General features: G+C 42.8%; 1 protein-coding gene across 3 annotated transcripts in view; it reads right to left on the reverse strand.

Annotated features, from left to right (window-relative positions):
* Window positions 1-19,710, reverse strand: part of LOC144753590 (omega-hydroxyceramide transacylase-like) — an 878,827-nt gene that overhangs the window by 362,990 nt on the left and 496,127 nt on the right. For 2 of the 3 annotated variants that reach the window (XM_078641231.1, XM_078641229.1), the window contains exon 3: window positions 16,352-16,417. The exons of the other annotated variant lie outside the window; for it this stretch is intronic. In XM_078641231.1, the coding sequence (XP_078497357.1) occupies window positions 16,352-16,417 (66 nt within the window). The remainder of the gene's footprint in view (window positions 1-16,351; window positions 16,418-19,710) is intronic. 3 annotated transcript variants of the gene reach the window in all.

Here is a 19,710-nt window from a genome sequence, read left to right on the forward strand (position 1 = left end):
ATAATATGAATTTTATGTATAAGTTTTGCACATTTTGTGTTCTTTTTTATATAAATGTCCGATGTGTTTTATTATATGTACTTTTATGGTTATTTTTGTGTAAGAACCGAATAAAGATCTTTGATTGACTGACTCAGGAAGCCCACTTAAAAATTGTGATTGTCCTGAATGTAAGTCGAAGTAATTGCCAGGAGAAGAACCTCCGCCTCTTGCACCATGAAAGCTTTTTCAATGTCAATTGCCAAAATCACTGCACTATGTTTATCAGGGGTCTCCGCTTTATGGACCGATAAGAGCCTACGGATATTAAATGCCATATGACGTCCCAGGATAAACCCATATTGATCCGTATGGATCAATTTGGGCATGAGAGGCAGGAGGCGGGTTGCCAGTATTCGGCTTACACTTTCATAATCCATGTTCAGCAAGGATAAGAGGAGACATGCCCTAACATCTTGAGGGTGGTGGGTCATTTTCAGCAGTGGGAAAACCAGAGCATCTCCAGTAGGGATTGGGAGCAGTCCCAACTCTCGGGCCACTGCATAGAAGGTGACCAACTGTGGCTCTTGTTCCTCAGTGTAGGCTGTATAAAATTCCACTAGTAGGCCATCGGTCCCAGGAATTTTACCTCAAGACCACTGTTCCCAATAAGCCACGCCTGTGTGCGCGCACGCATTGAAGTCACCCCTAGCGCACTGTGTGCTTTATTTAGTGCGCACGACCATATTCATGTTAATTGCAGCGCACAAGGACGCTGCAATTAACATGAATATTAACTTAAGGCCAACAATCTGTTCCAAAGCTGTGCACTGTTAAGAAAAGAAAAGCAGAGTCTCGACCACGACATGTGCTTTAGCACACGCTTTGTTTGACACAGTTTTTTTTTTCTTAATTGTGCACAGCTGCGGGGCTGATTGTTGGCCTTAAGTTAGTATTCATGTTAATTGCAGCACCCGTATGCACTGCAATTAACATGAATACTAACTTAAAGGCCCACAATCAGCCCCGCAGCTGTGTACTGTTAAGAAAAGAAAAGCAGAGTCTCAAACACGACGTGTGCTTTAGCACACGCTGTGTTTGAGACTCCGCTTTTCTTTTCTTAATTGTGCACAGCTGCGGGGCTGATTTTGACCCTTCAAGTTAGTGTTCATGTTAATTGTACATAGCTGCCAAGGTTTCAGCTTGCTTATGTGTGACATTTTAATTGTTTCACTTTACTTATGAGTGACATTCTGCGACTATGAGTGACACTTTCTTGTGAGCAAATCAAGCAATGAAGACCAGGCAAACATATAAATATCATGAATAACACCCATTTGAGCAACCAGAACTCGCATTTTACTTATACCAGCCGGTAGAAAATTAGAAAAAATCAACACAAAAAGCCAGTATATTCTCCCTCATTAAAACATACTACAAACGCATGGTAAAATGAAAGCCCTTTTTTTTGTGTTCAAGAATTTTATTAAAGTTTAAGAATAATTAAATACAATATAGAGTGATACAGTCAAAATTCATAGGTATAATATTACAGTATACAGTAAGTATAAGAATTCCTGCAATTAATAGAAAAATGAAAATACAATAAGAAATTGATCAGGAAAAAATCAATGGACTAAAACAACCGTAAAAGGAATCACTGAGTAAGACTGAATGAAGGAAGGAAAAAGAAGAAGAAAGAAGAAAAGGAAGAAAGAATAGGGCAGCAAGAAGAATAAAAGAAGAAAGAGAAAAGAACAAGAGGGGAGAGGAAAGAAGTGAAGATGGGGAAAGAAGAAGAAAGGATCCAAATTAGTGCCACGAAAACACATCACACAAATACCTCACACAAAAATCAAGCAGCAATCAATCAGCAGAAACAAAAGGGTATTGGGCAACCAACCCTTGTAATGCTAGATCCATATAAGCATCCAAAGCCTTCCAGACATTACTGGAAATAGTAGGGGAAGATGAGCCACATCAACTGAAATGTGCACACTACGTAAAAAAGAAACCCATGCCCACCAAGTATGGTATGACACGGAAGAGAAAGACTTCCATTCCATGAGAACAACCTTAACAGCGACTGTCAATAAAAGGTCCATCAGTTGCAAATCTAAGGTATCTAGTGTCAAAGGCACATGGGAACCTAAAGGGCCCAAAAGAATCATAGGAAAGGAAAGCTTAAAATCAATATAAAATCAAGATAAGATGTTTATTAATGAGATCCCAAAAGGATTGGAGAAAAGAGCACTTAAAAAACATATGGATATAATCACCAGACGCCAAACCACAGCTCCAACAGAGATCATCTTCCTTCAAATTTAATGCGTGTAAACGCACAGGAGTCCAATGGAGGAGGTTGAGAGAGAAAAATTTAGATTGGATTAAAGAAGGGGCGATCTTATCCCGGAGAGAAAATTTGCCAATCAACTGCCAGGTTTCCTGTGAAATATGTTGAGTAAGCTCCTTATCAAAGTGATGTAACCATTTTTGTTGGGAAACAGTATGTGAGTCAGATGACGTAGGAGATAAGAATTTATAAATTTTGGAAGCCACATGACCAGATCGAAGCCACAAGGAAAATAACATAACAGTAGGAGAATTGGGCTCCAGGCGAATTTTAGCAAGAGCTACTTTAATTTTTAAGAAAGTATAGAAATCAAAATTGGAGAGCGAGAACTGTTTGGCTAAAGAAGAAAAGGGTAACGGATCATTATTAGTGTCATACAGATGACGAAATAACGTCACCCCTTTAGAAGACCAATAAGGGATTAACGCGGGATCAATAGCAAATTTTAATCTAGGATTACGCCACAAAGAAGACCATCTGTATTTATGTATCGGGGTAGTCACTTTCTTATCTACAGACCGAACCGCTGTAATAGTATCTAAAATGATTGAGCCGGAAAAGGGAATAGCCAAAGTGGAAGTGGTTAGAAAGGAATAGAGTGGTAAGGGAGATGAGAGATGTTGCTCAATGAACACCCAAGAAGGAGTGTGAGCAGGAATCGAGGAAAACCACAAAGCACCTTGGGAAGCTAAGAAAGCTACCTGATACCTCTCCCAATCAGGAAAATTACAACCACCCAACTCATAAGGTTTCCTCGGAGATTTGTATGCAATTCTAGCACGCTTGTCACTCCATTTGAATTTAGAGGTAATGGAATCAATCTCACGAAAAAAGGAGGGAGACAATTTGACCGGAAGCATGGAAGAAACAAAATTAATGATAGGAGTAATCATCATCTTTAGAGTTTGGATGCGGCCCCACCAAGAAATATATTTAGGGGACCAAGTATCTAGAAGGTGACGAACCTTGAGTAAGGTTTGAGCCTCATTATAGCTCACTGTATCAGAAAGAGTGCCACAAGACCAAATCTCTAGATATTTAAGATGTTTAGATTGCCATTTAAAGCCAGCGGCACCCATATGCGCTGGGAAACAATATGCATTCAAGGGGAACATTTCAGTCTTATCCCTGTTAAGCATGTAGCCAGAGACCGTAGAAAAACGAGCAATAATATCGGTGAGCGCAGGTATAGCTAAAACAATATCATCCGAAAATATAAGATCATCTGCATACGCCGCTGTTTTTAGACAACGAGGACCAAAAGTGAAACCCTTGATATCCGGATGTAGGTCAATTAGGCGAAGAAGAGGGTCAATCGCTAATAAAAATAAAAGAGGGGATAAAGGACAGCCCTGACGGGTACCTTGACGTAGACTGAAAAACTCAAAGGTAGCACAATTAAATCGGATATTCGCTCTCGGATGGGCATATAAAGACATGTAGTATCAAGAAAGGACTAGCTTAGTTGTGTTTGGGAGACTCAGTGGGTACGTCTGTAGGCAAACCAATTGGTTTGATTATGAAGCCCTCACCCACCAACCTAGTTGGTGGCATGCTTCATCATCGGGCCCACCACAGTGACACCGAATGTGTCCCGGGTGTGCTTCGACTCCAGATTACTGAGGAGCTGGTATACTTACTGAGTGTGCTGTGTTTGTGGGTGTGGAAGTGATTTAAAAGCTATGCAGTGGGTCCCAGTTCCCGAGGGTATATGGATAATTTTAATGTCTGGGCCCCTGCTAGCAGATAAAAAGGCAAACGGACGTCATGGAGTGAATTATGGGCTCCTACGTCCTATGTGGTCTACATGTTTCAGCCAGGCCTTTTATTTACATCTGGCTTTCCTCAGGACCAATGAGTATGTGTGGGTGAAAATAGACTATATTAAGTGGTTGGTGTTTGTTATATAAAAAGTGTCGCACTCGCTAAGGTGCTATACGTGTTAGAGGTATAGAAAGCCATTGTTCCAGTAGTCTTGTAAAGAAGCTAATGGGAGAATGCAGGCCAGTTTTGTACTTGAAAAGAGTCAATCAATTGATAAAGACCATTTATTTCAAGATAGTTAATTTTTTCTTCTGGCAGAATTAATCTTGTTGCCTACTGATGATGAGCCCAGCTCGTCATGAGGCACAGTGAAGCTGTGCTAATGACGAGCTGGGCTCGTCATAACGGCCGCGCCACTCCCCCGCGCGGCGAATTCCACACCTGTGCAGACGTTCTATAGGAGTGGGCGGAGTCATGACGAGCCCAGCTCGGCATGAGCACAGCTGCACTCTGCCTCATGACGAGCTGGGCTCGTCATGAGCACTGAGGCACCACGCGCGGCCCCCCTCCCCCCGCACAGGAGGGGAATTACCCCTGCGGTTAAGGGATAAACTATTTATTTGACTCATTATACTAAGAACGCCAATTGGATCCTAGGCAATGCTGTACGTGTTCTCTGGGTTTCTCCACACTGCAAAGGAAAATGAGGCATATCTTCTCGGTGAGCCTATCTCTGTAGGGGAAATACTTATGGAATTAAACAGTTAAAATTGGGAAAATCACTGGGCCCAGATGGCTATACAGCTGGCTTCTATTAATGTTTTGCCCCACAATCTGCCCCTTTGCTAGCAAGCCTGTATAACAATTTCACACTTATGCTGAGTCCAACACGGTCAATGGAAGAGGCATCAATTGCTATACTCCTACAGCAGTCAAGATCCTCTCATGTGCTCGTCATACAGATTGAACACCAAAGTAATAATCCGTGTTAAGATCGTGGCGACTTGCATGGGAGCTATACTACCACACCTAATTCCTGTGAACCAGGTGGGTTTATGCCAGCTTGAGCCACTTTGGATAATACTAAACAGGCACTTCACTTAATCAATATCACAAGAAAAAGGTGCAAGGCATTGATTCAATGCGCTGACACTGGTGCTACCTGCATTAATCTTGGACCCCTCCTGAGGCTTGAGCCGGGAGGTAGAATACTATTGTTGTGCTAACTGTGTGATTATCGCTGTGTGTGCAATTGTCGCTGATCGAAAACGCATTGCATAGGAACACTAGCTGCATTTTTAGACGCCGAAACTTTTTAAAAATTTCACTATTTGCGTAATTCACTTTGAAATACCATTAGCACTTACCCCACCCCTGCAAATTACTCCCCTTGCACTTTTCGCCGGTAACAGCCGATTTCAGGGCTATTTACCAAGCAGAAGGGTAGCATTTTTCACGGCAGACATCTTAAGTGGGAGGCGGCAGCTGGTTCAGCGCTCTAGCCTTTCCTACAAAAGGATACGGTTACCCTCCGCGACAGCGGACGCGTACAGTGGACGCGCCTCGCCAGCGCCGGAGTCACGCCAGAGTCAGCCCGTCTGCGCCCGTCCGCGCCTCGGACGTGCCAGGCACTATGGCACCTCTTCCTTCAGGTATCAGGGACCTAGTTACTTGCCCCCCCATAACCGAAGCATTAACCAACACAATCAGTCATTTACGCCTAAAATACTCTTCTGAATGTTTACTAGCCCTTCGATCCACTCGTAATTCTGCATGCAGGACAATAGATCCTGATCTAAAGAAAACTACATGTCAATGTTGCCATTTATCCACTGACCGCGTACAAATAAAAGCCTTACAGGTTAAAAATCCTACAAACATTGATAAGATGCTTTCTGAACAGTTCTTATTCTTTAGTATTAACTGCCGCTCACTATCTAAGCATCGAACTGAAATCTTCAATTTACTCTTGGATGAGGTTCCCGATGCAGTTTTCCTAACTGAAACGTGGCTTCAAGACAGTTCTGGACCTGACTTAGCTATGGCACTCCCTGAAACTTATGCTATTGTCAGACTTGATCGTGAAAAACCACCAGGAGGAGGGATAGCAATTATTTTTTAAAAACGCTATAACTGCGAATTCAACAAACTCCCATGTGAGGGTTGTGAAGGCGCAATTTTTAAACTTTCACTCACACCGAACTTTACTTTCTCGGGAGCGCTTATTTATAGGCCACCAGGAACTGCCTCTAAATGGATATCTCATCTTGTCGAACTTCTTGGACCTTTAATTATGAAAATGGCTGGCTTTACTATTCTAGGAGATATGAATTTACATTTGGAGAAAGATGACTGCTCCATAGTGAGCGACTTTAAAATGGATCTTGCATCCCTTAATCTGACCGTAAAGAATTCTGGCCCCACACATAGAGCCGGTCATTTGTTGGATCCTATCCTCTCCAACTTAAATGACATATCTAAACCCACGGCTATTCCAGTGCCCTGGTCTGACCACTTCCTGATTAAATTTTCCCTTCTTGTAAAAACCTCTAATTGGGTTAGAACATCAGCACCTACACAATTAATCAGGAAATGGAAAAAGCTTGACCTAGAAATTCTTAACTCCCTTCTTGAGGGCCATCTCCCCTGTACAAAATCAACAGTACAAGAGTTCTCAACATCAGTCCAAACTTGGCTCTTAGAAGCCGTTGACTCCATTTTGCCTAAAACTAAATTAAAACAAAACTCCCACCGCCCCCCTGCTCCGTGGTTCACTGAGACCTTGAAACAAGAAAAAGTACATGCAAAACTGCAGAACGTCAATGGAGGAAATCCTATTGCCCTGATGCCAAATTGGCTTACAAAAATAAACTCTCTAACTATCAGAGGCTCTGTGCCAAAGCTAAAGCTGAACATGCTTGCACGAAAATCACCGAAGCCCTATGCCAGTCCAAAACACTTTTTAAAACTGTAAGAGAATTAGCTGGTTCCCTCACCTTACAATCTCCTCCAGATCTAAACAAATCACAATGTGATACTCTTGCAGCCTTTTTTGTAGAAAAAGTTGATAAGATCTATCAGGGTATAGAACAAACCACAAAGGAAATTGCCAAGTCCAGGGTGATTCCGCCTTCTATCAACATTGACCTTGAAACTAATACTTTAGCCTCCATTATCTCTACGGAAATAGAGTTGTCCTCCTGCATATTCCCACATGATGTAACACCCCCAGCTATTCTAGATAAATGGCCGCCGCTCGACTTAGACCTGGTTCGTAAACTTTTGGATTCCATCAAATCAGGTTCACCAAACGATCCACTACCTTGTTTTATCCTGAAAAAACTAAATAATAGAGCCCTAGAGACAATTACCAATCTTCTTAATAAATCATTACAGGAAGAAACCGTACCGAAGGAGTGGAAACATGCAATGATTCACCCTTTATTGAAAAAAGCTGGAACAGACCCCAACTTGCCATCCAATTTTAGGCCTATCTCATTATTACCAACCTTTGCAAAGATATTGGAAAAACATGTTCACTGAGTCCTCACTGATTTCATTACCACCCAGGATCTACTACCTCTTCATCAGTCAGGATTCCGCACAGGATTCTCGACGGAAACGACCCTGCTGGGCGTAACTGAGAACATCCGTCTATTGTTGGACCACGGAGAAACGGTTGCCTTGCTGTTACTGGATCTCAGTGCAGCATTTGATACTGTGTCACATGCTGTACTTGAGCAAACTCTCCACGCCACCGGTATTAGGGGCGCCGCCTGCAACTGGATTAAATCCCTACTAGAACAACGCACCTTCCAAGTTTTTTCCCAATCAGCATGCTCTGACACTATGATCCTTAAACATGGAGTGCCGCAGGGCTCTATATTGAGCCCGCTGCTTTTCAATATTTACATGAGCCCACTGGCCAAAATGATAGAAGAGTCTGGTCTACTCATGTTCTCGTATGCTGATGATTCACAGCTTATTTTCTCTCTATCATCCTCGGACTCCAACAACATCTCGTCATTAAAAATCGGCCTCACTAACATCGCAGAGTGGATGAGAAAAAATTTTCTCAAACTTAATGGCGAGAAAACAGAGCTACTTGTTTTGGGCAAGAACAAAGAACTCTGGGGACCCCAGCACTGGCCTGATGATGTGATGGGTACACCCCCGGTTCCAGTCAAATCAGCCCGCAATCTTGGAGTCATCATTGATGAATCACTTAGTCTTAACCAGCAAGCTACTAAGACATCAGCTACTTGCTTTGCGATTCTAAAGTGGTTGAAGAAAATCTGTTGGATGTTGCCCAAAAATACCCAAAAATCGGTCATCAATGCTCTGATAACCTCCAGGCTCGACTACGCCAACGTGCTATACCTGGGGGCCAACAAGGCCACAACCCGACGACTACAGACAGTGCAAAATGCTGCCGCAAGATTACTGTGGAAAATTCCCATCTCCACACCCACCACCAAGTACATCCGCGAATTGCATCGGCTGAAAATCGAGAACCGGGTAAAATTCAAATCCTTATGTCTTATGCACAGGATTTCAACTAACAAGGCACCCAAGTACCTACAAAATCTTATACATCCCTACCGTCCATCCCGTACCCTTCGTTCAGCTACAGCCAACCAATTTGTGATCCCCAAAATCAGGCTGGCGAGAATGGGCGGCAGATCCTTTTCATATCTTGGACCCTCCCTCTGGAACACTCTTCCACTGACCCTTAGGCAGGAAACAAATCACTTGAAATTCAGGAAGGCCTTAAAAACCTGGCTGTTCAACATCTAAAAAAATCTGAATATCTCAATGCACTGAATCATCAGCGCCGGGAAACCCTTTGTTGGGTAGCTGTAGCGCTATAGAAGTGAAATAAATAAATAAATAAAATAAATTCTCCTCTCCCTCAATGCTGAAAAAGCATTTGACTGGGTAGACTGGGGTATGATGACAATGACCTTCCATAGAGCAGGATTGGAACCCAGGTTTCAATGATGGGTGGACACGCTGTGCACAACACCAAAGGCTAGGAGGGTTCAGGTGAATGGCATAGCCACTCATAGAATAGAGATACAAAGGGCCAGAAGGCAAGGGTGGCCATTATCACTACTGCTTTTTGCCTCTACATGGAGCCTTACTGCAAAAGATTCAGGAGAATGGGGCAACTCAAAGCATACCATTTAGCAGAGGCACATACAAGGTATCTGCCTTTGCTGACAACATTTTGTTGTCGCTCACAGCCCTCAGACAATCCCTTGAAGAACTAACCTTTCTACTAGAGGGATATCACCATGGCGGATCTCAAAATCAATCTAAGCAAATCCCAAGGACTCATCTTTGCAGGGGGACAATCATTAGTCAGCTCTTTAAAGAATTAAACATCTTTCCAGTGGACCTTGACTAGACTTACCTATCTAGGGATCTTTCTGTCCCCTGACCTCCATGAGTATACCAGGAGCAACGTCACGCTTCTCTCCAAGATGGTTTTAGAAACCCTCACAAACTATGGTGCTCACATGCACTTTTATGGCTCAGCAGGATAGCATCCCTTAAAGTGATCATCCTTCACAACATCCTCCATCTGATTCAAAACCTCTTACTCTTGCTTACAGAACATGAACTATCCCAATTACAAGACATCAGCACCAGGTTCATCTGGTGTGGGAAAAAACGTGACTTAAACACATAAGAGAGTGCTTCCCCAAAAGGAAGGCCTAGGGTTACTGTTGTAAATAATGCCAGGTAGTCCATGTACTTTCTTGATGCTCCTTTATTCAGGTAAGATGGTAAGTAAGATATATATAAGGGGAAACCCCACCAGGAGTGGCCTCCTGCCACTCAGCCCACATTCAACTGCCAGACATCCACACAGAACATTCTAACAGGCTCTTGCATCACACATTCTAAGCTGGGCAGCAGGGACAAGTATAACACATCTCCCTTCTTTAATTTGACGAACGAGAGATATGAATAGAAATTGCAGAGAGTAAGTGAGATAACAAGTCACATCACGCAATTTCAACATAAATGTAAAATCAGATAAGATTGGCAATTAACAACTTCACAAACCAATCTCGCAAACTAATAAATAACATTCACACCACCTTCTCTCTTCCTTAAACAAACATTACTCACACAACGAAATAACCAACACACTATCACGCCCACGCATCACATACTCAACCCAGAAACCAAACAAACCGACTGGCCAGGTCAGTAAGAGGCAAAAAGGTCCCAACTCACGGCGTAACAGTACAGTGGAACTCCAAGCTCCCTCAAACTCCATGAGAGTATTTAAAAGTGGAACAACAAGCTCCCTCAAACTCCATGAAAATATTTAAAAGTGGAACTCCAAGCTCCCTCAAACTCCATGAGAGTATTTAAAAGTGGAACAACAAGCTCCCTCAAACTCCATGAAAATATTTAAAAGTGGAACTCCAAGCTCCCTCAAACTCCATGAGAGTATTTAAAAGTGGAACTACAAGCTCCATCAAACTCCATGAAAATATCTAAAAGTGGAACTCCAAGTTCCCTCAAACTCTACGAAAATATTCAAAAGTGGAACTCCAAGTTCCCTCAAACTCCATGTAAATATCTAAAAGTGGAAAACGTATCACTCCACAACCCAAAAGTAACAGAGCACATAATGTCCTGTGACATTTCAAACACATAGCTCCCATAACCTTAAAGAATGAGACTATCCAAGGAACAAAAATACAGGGCACTTAGCTCCTACAAACTCATCTCAACCCCCTCCACCACCTTCACAGAACCATTTTGTCAGAAGTAAATTAAGCACATAGGCAATATACAGTGACAAGAAAATTAAGCAAACAGGAATTAATTAGCTCCGGTGAGCGATGTCTCATCCGAGGTCCTCATAGGGGTAGAGATGTCTGTCCTTAAACTGCCGGAATCCACAATCCAAAACACAATCCAAAGACCATAGAGTGCATTGAGAAGTTTGCTGAGAAACACACCCTGCACTGACAGTTTCATCTTCTTCACATCGACATGCCGGTGCATATGGTTAATTGCGGCAGAAGTAATCAAAACAGTACCTTTTGCTGAAGTGTCCCAGCTGAAACACGAAGCATTTTGACACTTTCTCACATTCAGGTTCATGCTGACACTTTCTTGCTGTCTCCGTGAAATGCTCTGAAGCCCTGCTCCACAATGTAGGCGTAAACTGAACGGTGTAAGCTCCATGGCCCCGACTTCAAAACGTAGCGTTTCCATGGTTTCAAATAGTTGCAGCAGACCAAAATGGAAGCACGCAGTTTACGTTCTGCCGGATGGCTACCGGCACGTTAAAGCAGCAAAGCGTCCATATTCAGCACAATATCCTCGAGCAGGCAAGGTAAGGTGTGCGTGTGAAAACCGAACTTTCACAAAGGTTTAAACATCGCACACTTTAACGGCAATTACTTCAACTGTCCCCGGAATGGCTTGTTTTGCTCCGTGTTAGATGAGAAAAAAAAACAACAATCTCTCTCTCTGGGGTCATAAACAGTAAAGCACGAGTTAGTTACCAAGTGCATTTGCCAACAGTGAAGCTCTTAGGCGCAATATTACACACATTCATGTAAACCTTAACGAGTCCATAAATCCATTACATCCAGATAAATGTGACACGCAGGGTGAAAATTGTTTAAAATGTTGGGCACTTATCTGTTCTCCATGACTCAGATAAACGTTGATGAAAGCACACATACTGGCAGCAGGCTCTCACTTCGACACAGCTGTTTCCCAGACTACACCAGCTGATTTATGCTCCAGTAATCGAAGGGCTCTCTCCTCTCAGCTGCGCTCTGCCACATCGCATTTCTATCTGCTGCTTTCAGTTACAGCTTGCCGCTCCACTGCTCAGCACAGCTCTAGTTCAATCACGAGCAGGCAGTAGAAAAATGGCACACTTCTCTGGTCATAATGCCATTAAAGATGACTTCACCTTAAACATGTAAACTTAATTTGGCACTCCTGATTCTTTGGGCGACCGATTTCCTGGTCACTGGTGGGGTTTCCTAGTGCCAGTTGGCTAAACACATGCAAACATAGAAAGTCTTTTACCTTTTTTTTTTTAATCTTCTGTTTCTGTTTTGTACTCTTGGGTTACCTCTTCACAAGTTCAACACTCCTTTCTGCCTGTAGACTCTTCAGTTTTGTAAAGTTTAGGTTTCTGCACGCTGTTGGCTCTTCTCTCTCGCCAAAAATGTTGTAAATAATGCCAGGTAGTCCATGTACTTTCTTGATGCTCCTTTATTCAGGTAAGATGGTAGGTAAGATATATATAAGGGGAAACCCCACCAGGAGTGGCCTCCTGCCACTCAGCCCACATTCAACTGCCAGACATCCACACAGAACATTCTAACAGGCTCTTGCATCACACATTCTAATCTGGGCAGCAGGGACAAGTATAACAGTTACCAAATATACATAGCTACTACCAAGCAGCATAGTTAAGATATGTTACAGAGTGGCTCAGGGAGGAGACTGAAAAATGTGATGCAAATATGACCAAAGCTTTATGTCAAACCTCGTGGCTCCCTGGCGGAAGTACTATGGATACCCAAATAACAGTGCTGCCATAATTAAATGTGCGCCAAAACGTAGGGTCAATCTAAATATCCGGGACTAATCAACTAGGCATAGGGACTTCCTTTCTCGTGCCTCACCCATGACCCCAGTAGTGGGCAAAAATGATTTTCCTCATGATTGGATAGGCAACACCTCCAGGACTGGATAATTGGGGAATGCTATTGGCTTTGTGACTTCTACCACAACAGCATAATCGGACTGTTTGAGGATATCAAAGGTATATTCTGGGTCCCAGAAGGGAAAGATATTGATACCTAAAATGTTAACATTGTGTCTCAGATCTCTGCATGAGAGAAGCAGGCACTCACGTGCTAACTCCCTTTGAAAAGTTCCACCAAACACTTTATACATTGTAACACTAGGAAATCCACTGACCACATATTACCATACCAAACTAGTAGGGAAAAAGATTTAAAGATCCATTTAGACTAGAAGTTAGGGGAGCAAGTTGCACTTGCACCACAAATTTTGCACACCACACGTAATTTTGGAAAACATTATATAAAATAGTGCATACATGACAATGCAATTCCACATGACTGGCCGCCATTAATAAAACTTGCTCTGAACTATGTTCAAGGCAATGTGGGGGCAGAGGCAACTTTATAAACCTACTATGGTCGTGCCCAAAGATCACACATTTTTGGTCATTTTCAGTTATAAGGGAAGTTGAAGACATAGATCTGAGCGACAGTGCTGCCTCTATTCTCTCAGGAACCCTGATAGAAGGCATTGATCCACTACATTCTGTCCCAGGTAAGACAATTCCCCACCTTTCTGGGATCATGAGGCAAGACTGTTATTCCCACAAGAGAACTTTGGTTATAGAGTATATGGCAGCTGATAGCCATTGAGAAAACGCATATATTTTGAAGGACAAATCAAACAAATTTGTGAAATTATGGGGCCTGGTCCTTAGATTCTTGAATAAAGACAACAGGGGCCGAATGTGGTCCTCTAGATTGTGGGCTCTAAGGCTTCTAAATCTGGACAGACACTTATATGACTCCACTTAGCATTGTATGTTTATGATGATCTCATGTGCCTTTTCAGAGCCAATCACAGGATGGAAGTTGACCGAGGTAAGCAAGATGGGAGGGTGAGGAGGTCTTTGTTTCTGGTTTATTCTGGTTCGGTATGCCTGCCTAAATAATGTAAGGTACAAAAATTCAACAAACATTATTGAAACTAAAGTATTTATTTGTTCCAAATAACGAATCAGCCGGTACACAAAGGATCTTTTCCAACTGAATAGAGTTTTATTCATTATGTCAAGTAAATATTTATGCACATCACTTCCCAAAGTAACCCAACACTCATAGAGGTATTTACTATTAGAACACTGGAATGTTGAGCAGTCCATTGAAGACAATGGAGTGCTCCGGGCTTCTAAAGGCTGGTAGAAGCCGGGAGCATCATCACTCCAATTTTTGTTCACAGCAACAACTGTGAACAAAGGTCTCACGGAGTCCGAGGAGGATTTCAACCCCCTCGGGCTCCATGAGGCCTTTGCTTTAGAAATTAGAATATTCTGTGGAATGTTCCTGTAGCCTTAGAGCCCTCCATAGCGGGCTCTACTCGACATTAAAGGCCCACTCCCTTGTTAAAGGCACTCACCTTCGCATCGGGCCTTTAACGTTGGAGCTGGCCTTTAATGGCTGCTAGAGCCCACTAATCCGGGCTCTGAGGCTATTTTAAAGTCACTATTATAATCCTCTCTCAAAGGTTATTTGAACGCTCCTTAGCACTCGTTACAGTATTTAACAAAGATTTGCACATGTGTATTTCACTCATACATAAGTCATGCAATATTTTAAGAATTTGAGGTCCTCGTAATTCAGGTTGTTCCGCAGGTGTTGTTTTTATTTCGGTAGATGTTACAGCCAACACGTGTTTCGTCAGTAGGTACTGACGAAACACGTGTTGGCTGTAACATCTACCGAAATAAAAACAACACCTGCGGAACAACCTGAATTACGAGGACCTCAAATTCTTAAAATATTGCATGACTTATGTATGAGTGAAATACACATGTGCAAATCTTTGTTAAATACTGTAACGAGTGCTAAGGAGCGTTCAAATGTTTTAAGGCACAGCCTATGTTAGAAGAGGAAGTGTGGTTCTCTTCTCCTTATAGCACCGTTCCTAATAGAGAAATAGATATTGAAAGGTGTACAGTCCCCTGAGGCGCCGTATCCTAGTACAATACCACCAACTTAGTCCTAATAGCTCTCTCAAAGGTTACTCCAGTCCTTAAGGGTTATATCGCCATTCTTTAGGAGATCATATTCTCCATCTCAGTCCCTGGAGTTCAATTAGACCCATGTGTCTCTCTCTCTCTATCTCTCTCTCTCTCTCTCTAAAACTGCGCAGGCCTTCTTTTCACCCGAAACATTGACGTTTCCCAGGTAAGGACTGGTGATGTTCATATTGGGCATCCTCCCTCTCCAATGCCCACACTTGCTCGAAACATAGAGATTTCCCAGGCAAAGATAATTACTGTATTCATGCAGAATCCTCTCCTGTCATATCTCTTTGAAGATTTTAAAGGAATTGACACCTCTTTCCTTCTTTTCACTCCTCCTCTTTCTACAGATCCATCCATCACTACATGCCCTGCTGTCTCCTGCGTCTTGTCCCTATTGGTTCCTGCACCCTTAGGGTTCAGCCCTTTGAAGACCCATGAACCTGCTCCCGTCCTCTCACAATGAAGTTTCCATCATTTTCTATGTGGTGTGCCAATTATTTTGCCTTCCTGGTCACATTCCTGCCTTCCTCGTTAAGAAATACTGCTGTTTGCAGCCCTTCCGTTTCTCTGTCCTGCATACTGTTCGAGGATTGTGCTACAGGCTCCTTCCTCCTCTTAGCTCGACCAAAATACCTCTAGGTGTTGGGAACACCCATTCCACTCATTTGGAAACACCTCCACCTTTCTTCTAGGTGCCTGCTGTCAAGGTGGCTCCAAGTGCTTTGGCTATATACTCTAGTGAACCTCTTTACATTCCATTAAAAATCATTAATTTAATACATTTGGTATGCGTGATATGAAAAGAACAAGAAAAGGGAAGTGAGATAATGTCAAAATTATTTTCTGGTAATTACATTACCCTGAGTCGACACTTCTTGTCCTGATCATTGCATTTTGCCCGTCTACCCTTAGGGTATTCAGACGTGATTTTAGTGGAAGGCAGGCACAGGAGGTTATACGAACTTGGCATTAACAGGAAGAAGCAAGGTGTAGTGAGGGATTATATCCACCTGACTAAGGGTGGATCTGGTTTGTTCTTACTTATTCTTTACGAATTTCAGCTTGGAGAAGTGTCTGGGAGAGATACATCTCTCATATGTAAAGATCACAACAAAGCAGTATGCATTCGGACTGAAGAAGTTACCTCAATTCCTTTTAACACTGCTCAATATTTTTCATGGAAAACAATTAGGGGCGTTCTCAAATGACAAGAAGTCGCATCTGATTAGAGCACCTCTAAGGTCAGATAATTTGGTGTCACTGCAAAGTCCAAACAATGTCTAGTTATAGTGCCTTTAAGAGCTGATAATGTGTGAATTCCAAGTGCAAACATGCATATATTGAGATTAACCTAGAAAGTTAATAGTAGCTTTGACTGACAATACATTAAAAAAGACACTCACCACGCCTCGATATGATGGAGGAATGAATCCACAATAGACAGGAACAAAGCAACTACAAATCAGGACCTGTGGACAGAAAAGTTATTGTAGTATGTAACATAAAACATTTATAAAATATAAATAAACATACAAAGGATACAGGTCGGTTAGCCATGTATTGTTTGGTGTGTATTGCATGCAGCAGACTTACAGCAGTCTAAAGGGACCTACTGAATGGGCCGCATTGACAACCCAGCACAATTCCATGTTTGAAAGACAAGCATGGGGAAGATCTATGACAACGCCATTCATCCATGCATCTCCGTCTCACCTTCCCCTTGCACTCCATCACACTATGCTGACCTTTCACTGGCCACCAACCTCCATCACAGTTCCAACACTTACATGGCACCTCTGGCTACCTTGGTCAGATCCCACAGCATGAACATAGTCTCCTTTGCAGATGACACTCAGATCATCCTCATGACCAGCACTGCAAGCTGTAGGTACTATAGATGCCTCAAACTCAACTCAGAGAAAACATAAATACTCATCTTTGGAAACAATAAATCCCTGTGGGACAACTCCTAGTGGCCCACAGAGCTCGGCCCGGCACCCACAGCCACAAAGCATGCAAGAAACCTCGGAATGATACTCAACAGCAAGCTCTCAATGAGGAAGCAGATAAATGCTGTCTCATCCTGCTGCTTTCCCACCCTGTGCCTGCTCAGAAAATTCTTCAAATGGCTCTTCTTCAACATCAGACTCACAGTAACCCAGGTCCTCATCACCAGCCTACTACACAATATATTTGACCTGACCCTTATGTATGGAGCAGATGACTTATGCCCACTTATGTAAATGTAGTCACTACTGCTTTATGTAATACACTGGCACTTGTCAAAGTCCAAGGTTTGCCAACATTGGTCCCTGCTCTCCACGCGTTGTGTCCCCTATTTGTACTCATCTCAGTGTGTAGTGTAACATAAATCATTCTACACTATTGTGAAAAATCCAAACATTTACTATACAAAGAAATAGACCAAAAAAAGTAGACAAAAAAAGTGTACAAAGGTATGGAGTGCCTCACGGAAGTAACCCCATGGGAGTCCACTGATAGGTTCTCACCAGTGGACTCTGGTTCTCATCATTAGCACTTCCATACCAAACAAAAAGGTGTGAAAACAAAAAACTATTTTTATATATATGCAGTGTGCAAGTGCGGTGCACATATACTATCCCTAATCAGTGATCTTGTAATTAGCTGATTAAATAAGCTATAGGACGTGTCTCCCTATTGCTTAATTCCTGACCCCAAACAAAGTAAGGCCTACTGCTATTAGGACTACCTTGTTATAGAGCTAATCCATCACTAGCTACCATTCTTTATTCTATGCCGTGGGTTTGCGCGTTTAAAAGACACTTAGTTGCCTTCTAATTTTAGAGGGCCAAAATGTTTCATTGCCTTTGATGATTTATGGCAATTTCTTCAGGGCAAGGTTCAGTTCTCACCTTTCTGCTTTGATTCAGCGGTCAATGAGTACCTAGAGGACACAATTTTAAAAAACACAGACAACAAATAGTCAGTACAACCTGGGTTAATGAATCCCCATCACAGATATTGGTTCACAAGCTAAGCCATTCTTTTAATTACCGCTATGGTGCCCAGTATGGGCATACCGGTGACCCTTTGTTCGTGATCTTTTTTGCGGTCTTTATCCCCTGCTACCATCGGTTAGTCTGCGGAGATAACATTTCTGTAGTTATTAAATGAGTCTATATCATGGCTGTATATCGGTGCCACCCACTATGAATGTGTTCATGTAGGCGGCTCCGCCTTTAGCTGGCATCCTATAGTGTTTGTTTTCTGGTGGTTAATAAAGCTTTTATCCAGTTTCTGCCCATTATTAGCTCATATGCCAAAGTTGTCACCAGCCGCCTGGACTACGCCAACTCCCTCTACGTGAGAATCACCATTCAACTTCTTAACAGACTCTATATCATCCAGAACACAGAAGCCAGGCCCACCCTCAACCTCATCTCCCCATACCTCAAAGCCCTGCACTGGCTCCCCGTCAGCAAACGCTGCCAGCCCAAACTACTCCCTCACGTCTATAAAGCTGTTCATAACAAGGGTCCAGCCTACCTCAACCACAGGGTGAACTTCCACCAACACACCCAGAGACTGTGCTACTCATCTCCTGGCACACACGCGCCGCATCCACCAAAGCAAGAGCAGTGGCCGACCCATCTCACACCTGGCAACCAAGTCCTGGAATGACCTCCACCTCTGCACATCACCTGCCCTGCAAGAGTTCAAGAAAGACCTGAAGACCCGGCTCTTTGACAAATTAAGCAGCAGCACCCCCGGCCCCTGGATACCCTCAGGGGTGATAAGCAGAGTTTTCCACATCCTATTTGATTGATTGATTGATTGTCCATTCCTATTTCCAGACATAGCAGTACAATCTCTTACCCTCTCCTTTTCCCTACTAGATCTGCTTCACAATCCTTGCCCATGTGTTCCACTCTTACAAACCCTTGACCCAAGCCTTGCTTTTCCACCACGCCCTCATGAATAGGTGTCTCTCCAGCTCCCACTTCTGTTCCCCAATTCGTCTACCTTCATCTCCTGATAGAGGAATAGCAGAAGAAAACATTATCATCAACTTATATTGTAGGGGGCCAGGCAGAGAGGAGTTCAAAATAAAGGCAATGCTGTGACTTGTAAAACCAAAGAAGTGCTCTTTCCATTGCATCTGTACAACATGATTAATAAATACTGATGAAAAGCTGATAAAAAAAAGAATTGGAAAAGCCAACAGGTTGGGGGTGTAATGTCCTAAGGCATGCAGAGTAATCACATTAGATGAAGACACCTGGGAGTCAGCAGGACTAGACAGGGAGGGCTATAGCTGTCCAGTAGTTTCTCCTGCAGTTCAAATGCAAGCACTGCGTGGAGGTAGAAAGCCTCGCCTAAATAGCCAATAGCATTAGATGAGAGATGTTTAATCCACTGGACAGAGCAAAGATGCGATTGGCAAGGTTGAAAGAGGTGCGGGAGAGAAAGCCAATGGTTGGAAGGAGCAGATTCAAAGGCCGCTCTATGTTAATTGTTAGGAATAAGTCTGTTTGCCAGCTGCGCTATCACACCTCTGGCCAAACCATGCACCACCCTACATAGTGAATCTCAGTTATTACTGTAGTCGTTTGCACCAAACTCAGAAGACATCCAGAGAAACTGAGAAAGCACAGGCGGAAGCATTGTTAAGTTTTGTCCTTTCTAAATGTCTCCTATTGAGGCAGCATGAAGCTGAAGATACTAACAGGAGGTAAAGGTTATTAGCTTCACACTTATCAGTAATTTTCGGAGATTTACA

Source organism: Lissotriton helveticus, chromosome 5_1 (genome assembly GCF_964261635.1).
Source record: "Lissotriton helveticus chromosome 5_1, aLisHel1.1, whole genome shotgun sequence".
In the NCBI taxonomy this organism is placed as follows: domain Eukaryota; kingdom Metazoa; phylum Chordata; class Amphibia; order Caudata; family Salamandridae; genus Lissotriton; species Lissotriton helveticus.